Source organism: Trachymyrmex cornetzi, unplaced genomic scaffold (genome assembly GCF_001594075.2).
Source record: "Trachymyrmex cornetzi isolate Tcor2-1 unplaced genomic scaffold, Tcor1.1 scaffold2131, whole genome shotgun sequence".
Classification (NCBI taxonomy): Eukaryota; Metazoa; Arthropoda; class Insecta; order Hymenoptera; family Formicidae; genus Trachymyrmex; species Trachymyrmex cornetzi.
Genome location: NW_017296773.1, coordinates 1 through 7,006, shown reverse-complemented (window position 1 = coordinate 7,006; position 7,006 = coordinate 1). Strand labels below are relative to the sequence as shown.

Genomic DNA, 7,006 nt, shown 5'->3' with positions numbered 1-7,006 from the left:
CAATGAGGTTGCAGCTTGAAAATGCGGCTATGCGTGAGCATATGCTAATGAGTTCAAGTACGCGCCAAGAAAAAGATGGTTTTAAATACGCACGATACGCACTTAAGTAAAGGTTAAAGGTCGCGTAGTGTTTGTGGTGTTACAGTGAATTTTATATATAATAATAAAAAAAAAAATTTGTAACGGTATTTGTCGCGGGACGTGACAGTGGGAACAAGAACAGAACAAAATACAATAACATTTTATATATGTACAATTCAATATTTCTTTATTTACTTTATAATTTGTATTCTTTCCGTTATGTATACATATGCTTTTGCAAATTAACAGAGATTTATAAAATATTTAAAAAAATATATTATTCGATATTGCTTCTTTTTAATATTACACAAATATCCTACGTATAACTGTGAAAGCTTGCATTATAAACCGTAGGATACGATCAGTTTTCAATATATTTGTAAGAATATTAAAATAAAAAACACATTAATCGATATTGCTTCTATTTTCTGTTATAAATATCCTATGTATAACTGTGAAAGCTTACATCATAAATCATAGGAGAGGAGAGGGGAACGTGCGCAACAGCCACGAACGTGACTTTCCTCATAAAAAGTGTCAGTCTTGTATAAGTTTTCAATTGTGCAGCACGCGTCTCTACGTTATTCCAATAGACTACAGAGTGATGGTGGTGGGAGGCGACTCGAACTCACTGATTAATTCGCTTCCGCAGCGCTCACCCCCTCGCTCAAAGGGGAAACGTGGGTCGTCGTAAAAAAAAAAGTAAAAATCGTACGTAAGCTTACATGCGTGCAGCATGCGCCTTCGGTAACTTATTGTTAGGGAAAAGTGGATAAGGGGAGTGATGATGGTGGGGCTGGGCGATGGGTGAAAAAGTGAGTGTTTGTGTTTGGGTGAAGAATTGCGAACTTCCTTTTCTTTTAGCGGACTGTAATATTTTTTATCTATAAACGCTTGCTCGATACAATAACCGGTTATATGTTTATTGAGAGAGGCCGCGAGTCCTGGTCGCGACGGCAGCGCCGGTGAGCGCCACGTCGCCTAGCGGCTATATCGGCAACTGGTTGCTACCCTGATTGTCAGATGAACACAAAACGGTAGCGCCATTTTCAAACCATAGAAAGAAAGCAATATCAACGTGAACATACCGCCCACCAAGATTAGATAGCTAATCTTTCTTGCTCGATTTTTCGTCCATCGGTAATTTGCAAAGTTTGGCGATTGATCTCTTGACTAGACCGTTGGCGGTGCGAACTGTAACAACTCTCACCAGTCCATCCTTGCCAGCATGGATCTGGCTTACTCGACCCATTCGCCACTTGAGGGGTGGAAGATTATCTTCTTGTAGTAACACAAGATCGTTTTCCTTGAGGTTTTCTTGGCGGGTTTTCCACTTAACACGGCCTTGAAGGTTGGCCACATACTCAGCCGCCCACCATTTCCAAAAATTTTGAACCGTGCGCTGTACTGCTTCCCATCGATCGAGACGATTGATTCGAACGTTCGATAAATCAACTTCTGGTATGCTTGTCAATGGCGCGCCCGTGAGAAAGTGACCTGGTTAATGGTTGGAGGTCCAAAGGATCCGCGGACAGCGGGGCTAATGGCCGGGAATTTAGACAAGCTTCAATCTGGATTAAAACAGTGGATAGCTCCTCGAACGTGAGCAGATTGTTGCCCATTACTCGTTTCAAATGATATTTGCATGCTTTGACTCCGGCTTCCCAGAGGCCTCCTAAGTGCGGAGAATACGGTGGAATGAAGCTCCATTCAATACCCAATTCTAGCAACGTATCATTGGCTGGACCATTGATAGACGAGCGGACAAAAGAGTATATCTCTTCTAACTCCCTTTTAGCGCCGACAAAGTTCGTGGCGTTGTCGCTACAAATTTTGCGTGGGACTCCGCGACGCCCAACAAATCTACGCAGTGCGGCTATGAATGCCGCTGTTGATAGTTCACTCACTACCTCCAAATGTATCGCCTTTGTGGCGAAGCAAACGAACAAAGCTACATACGATTTACATGTTTTTCTACCTCGACCTTTGTTGAGTAGAGTGATAATGGGACCAGCATAGTCGATTCCGGTTACAGAGAATGCACGCGATGGCTTGATCCTGTCGCTGGGCAGATGTCCCATGGCTTGCGTAAGCCCTTTAGGATTGTTTCTGACGCACCAAACGCATGTCCGGCAAACTTGACGAACTATGTTCCTGGCGTTTAATGGCCAGTATTGCTGTCGTATTGATGCCAACAATAATTGCTGATTTGCGTGTAGTAATAAGCGGTGTGCTCTTTCCACGATTAAACGGGTAATCTTGCATTTTGCAGGCAGCAAAATAGGATATTTCCTTTCGAAGGTCCAGGGCCTCTCTTGAAGACGACCACTCACTCGTAAAATACCGTTTTCGTCCAGGAACGGATGTAACTGATATAGCTTGTTTGAGGCTCTCATCTGTCCTTGGCCTTGCAAATTTCTCAATTCCTCTTGGAAATAAAAACTCTGAGTGTACTTGATTATCATTCGTCGGGATTCATTTATTTCTTGCAAAGTTAGTCTAGTCCGTAATCTGTCGCGTGGTTCCTTACGACAGTTGTGGAGGAAACGAAGGCAATAAGCGAGCGATCGTTCTATTTTCGTCAATGTTGAACAATCTTGAATGAGCCTGTGAAGCGATTCATTCGGAGAAAATTGCCGTATATTTAAATGACACAGACGAGACCTACCCTTCGCCTCGATTTCAGCATCAGCCATATCGCTTTCAAGAGCGTTTGGATGGAGTTCTTCGCCGTGCGCTGGACGCAGTGATTCTGATAACCATTTTGGTCCGTACCACCATAGCCGATTGTCTCTTATCTTGACAGGTGTGGCGCCTCTTGATAGCAAGTCTGCCGGGTTCTCGGAACTCTTGACGTGCCTCCAATTGACGGCAGGCAGGTTGTCGACAATTTCGGTCACGCGGTTGGAGACGAAGGACTTCCAACGCGAAGCATCTCCACGTGTCCAATATAGCACGACCATCGAGTCACACCAAGCGTGCGTTTCAACTACCTTTACCTGTATGGCTTGTTTCACATTGACAATTAATTTTGATAATAACAAAGCACTGCATAGCTCTAATCGCGGTATAGATTGCCTTTTCAGGGGAGCAACCTTTGCTTTGGAACATAATAAGCCAACCGATATTTCGTCGGAAGTATCGCCTTTCCATTGTATGTAAATGCAAGCACCGTATGCGTTTTCGGACGCATCGCAAAACCCGTGTACAATGACTCGGCCCGCCTTTGATATATTAGTGACTATACGTGGAATCCGTATCAAGTTTACATCCATCAAACTTTGCTGAAAGGTTCGCCATTTATTTAAAAACGCATCAGGAAGGGGATCGTCCCAACCTGTTTTTATTTCCCACAATCCCTGCATCAAAATTTTGGCTGTGGTCATAACGGGACCAACTAATCCTAACGGATCGAATAATTTGCTTATAACCGAAAGCACGGCACGCTTCGAGGATGCATCTTCCAATGACTGTACAGTGAACTGAAGCTCGTCGGACATCGGATTCCATTCGAGGCCTAGCGTTCGGGTGACGTCGCTATTGCTGAGACTCAAATTTGTGTTGAATTCACGCAAATTCGTGGGTACACCGTCCAATGCTTCTACTGCGTTCGAGCACCACTTGTGTGCCTCGAAGCCCCCCTTGGCTAATAAAGATATCAATTGCCTTTGCAGAATACATGCATCCCCGATCGTGTCCGCTCCTGTGATTATATCGTCTAAATAAGTGTCGTTCAACAATGAACGAGCCGCTAGCGGATGATGCTCTAGTTCTACTGAAGCGAGTTGTCTCAGACACCTTATAGCTAAATATGACGCACAGGATTGTCCGTATGTAACAGTATTCAAATGATATTCCTGTACAGGCTCGTCGGGTGAAAATCGCCATAAGATACGTTGAAACTCTCTTTCATCATGGTGTACCAATACTTGATGGTACATTTTTTGCAAATCCGCTATAATAGCTACTTTGTAGAATCTGGATCTCAAAATTATATCAATTAAATTGTCCTGCAATACGGGACCAACGAGAAGCGCATCATTCAAGGATACACCTTGGTTATTTTTCGCTGACGCATCAAAAACGACGCGAAGTTTGGTATTATTAATGTTATCTTTGAAAACTCCGTGATGAGGGAGATATACTATGGGTCGTGAATCTTGAATTGATTTATTCACGATCGACATATGATTTAACTCGACGTATTCGGACATGAATTTAAGGTATTGCTTGCGAAAGACTTCGTCACCCTTGAACCTGCGCTCTAGCTGATACAATCTTTTCAACGCGATTTCCTTGTTATTGCCAATAGGAAGGTTCTTTTCGCCAAAAGGCAATCTAACTATGAATCTTCCATCGTTTGTTCGATTAGTAGTCTGCTCAAAATATTGTTCGCAAAATTTTTCGCCTACTGATAGTTTTCGCGCCTTGTCATTGTCGTAACTTTCTAACTTCCAAAAGTTTTCTATATTCTTGTCTAATGAATCCGTGGAACCTAGTGAACAGGTCATTACAGTTAATGCATTTCGTTTGTAAACTTGAAAATTCGTGACCGCGGATGGTATTGAACCGACCACTAACCAACCAAATTTAGTGTTTTGTAGAGTCAATCGATCGTTATCAATTTCGATTTTACCATTTTCTAGCAAGTCAAAAAAGTATTCGGCTCCGATTAACATGTCTATCGGACTACTCTTAAAGAACTCGGGGTCTGCCAGTTCAAGATTTCCCGGAATTTGAATCCGTTGACAATCCATTTCCGCGGATGGCAGGTTTTTAGTAATTCTAGGAATAATTAGAAACTGAGTGTTGAATTCAAATTCAGAACACCTTGACTTGACGTGTACATCGCAAATGCTGTAGATTTTGTTCTCTACCCCATTCAAACCCGTAACAGTTTCTGAAATATTGTTTCGCCTTAAACCTAATCGGTTGTGCGCTGCTTGTGTAATAAAATTGGCTTCGCTAGCACTATCTAACAGTGCACGTAGCATTATATTAGAACCGTTGCTGCGGGTTCCCTTTACAACTGCTGTTGCCAAAAGCACTCGACGATTACTCGATTTTTTGGATGAATGATGAACCGATACATTGTTGACCGGCTGCTCGGAACCAGCCTTGGCTAAAGATTCCGATCCACCTGGCTTGGCCGGAGATATCTGATCCTCCTTAGACGTGTGGCACAATGTGTTGTGCTTTTGAGTACATTCTCGACAATGCCCCATCTTGCATGTTTTGACGTAATGGTCATTTCTCAGGCAATTTGAGCACAACTTCAAACGTTTGACCTCCTTGATTCGGTCAACCACCGATAATGCTAGAAACTGCTCGCAAGAATATAAGTAATGGTTTCCATTACAAAGGTAGCACTTACCTGAAGAGAAAGAGGTTGCAAGAGCGGCCCTTTTATTTTTTAGCCCTGTTGCAGAGTTTGCCTTGCCACGTTGCTCACCTTCCTTGGAGGGCTTTTCTGTTTTGTCAACGTTTCTGGACTCAATTCGCTCTAGTGTTTGACACCTATTCCTTAAGAAACTTAGCATGTCATCTAGCTTGACGTTTTCGTTCGACTTAATCTCTTCTTCCCAAGCTCTGAGTGTCCTTATGTCGAACTTGGCTTCCAACATGTGCATGATGAGTTCGTCCCATGTCTCCGTGGGGGAGCCTAGCACCTTCAAAACTCGTAGATGTCTAGAAGTGTAATCGATTAGTTCCCGCAGAGCCTTCGCCGACTCTTTCGATATCGCAGGCATTGTGAATAGACACTGTATGTGCCTTTTCTTTAATGATCTCGGATCGTCATAACGCTGCTGTAGCAATTCCCATGCCGCAGCGTAATTCTGACTCGTCAACTCTATTGATTCTATGATTTTCGCGGCATCGCCCGAGATGGATGAAGGTAAATATTGAAACTTTTCGATAGTGGATAACTGAGACCTTTCATGTATAATGGAACGGAAGCTGTCGGAAAAGCGTTTCCATTCTTCGATTTTGCCATCAAAATGCGGCAACTTGATAACTGGCAATTTGATTCTAGAATCTACATTCGTGAAACCCGACGCTATAGATACTTGATCAAGAATCTCTGTCTGCCGCGAAAGTATGGCCGGCAACGCGTCATTTTCCGTTGGGGGTGTCATGGCCGACACGTAATTTCGCGAACCGCGTAGCTGGGGCCCTATTCTTGAAATAGTTGCGTATACGTAAGTGGCAAGTTGCGAATACTCGCAATAGAAAATCCCTAGAACAGTATTCTAGACAGTCGTAAGTGCAACGTGTACGCAAAGTTTGCGTATACGATGCAACGAATGGGTCGTATTATATGTTTCAAGAGAAACGTGTACGTTTCATATTTAATGAAGATCAAAAACGACAATAAAGGCGAAAATAGATATGGATTTAGACGACATTATAATAAACGCACCGATTATGAATGCTGTAGAAAACATGGAAATCCCACGAAGAAGACGATTTCACTTTCGGGAAGATCCTTTCGAAGACCTAAGTGATCGACAATTTGTACAATTATTTCGATTAAATAAAGCTGCTACCACAAACTTAACAGAAATTGTCGAGCCATATTTGGTTCCTCAAACAAGAATATCTGCGATAAATTCTACAATAAAGGTAAATATTTTAAAGAAAAGAATTGTATATAGGTAAATATGTATGTACATATAATTTATATGTATATACCCAAGGAGAACAAGAGAGTCAAAATAATGTCAATTTGACATCATATTGACGAATTTATGTCCTTTTTTGGTCAGGATACAAATCTCGATCTCAGATGATCTAAATATGACTTTATATAAAGTCATTCTTAGATCATATGAGATCGAGATTTGTATTATAACCAAAAAAGGACATAAATTCGTCAATATGACGTCAAATTGACATTATTTTGACTTTCTTGTTCTCCTTGGGT

At 42.1% G+C, this 7,006-nt stretch overlaps 1 protein-coding gene across 1 annotated transcript; it reads right to left on the bottom strand.

Annotated features, from left to right (window-relative positions):
- Positions 1 to 1,189: 1,189 nt before the first annotated feature.
- LOC108760047 (uncharacterized) lies at positions 1,190 to 6,218 on the bottom strand. Its single transcript, XM_018505827.1, has 2 exons — positions 1,538 to 6,218; positions 1,190 to 1,425 (listed from the first exon to the last, which is right to left on the bottom strand). Exons 1-2 carry the CDS (start codon positions 6,216 to 6,218, stop codon positions 1,190 to 1,192), a joined length of 4,917 nt encoding a protein of 1,638 aa, XP_018361329.1.
- Positions 6,219 to 7,006: the final 788 nt, after the last annotated feature.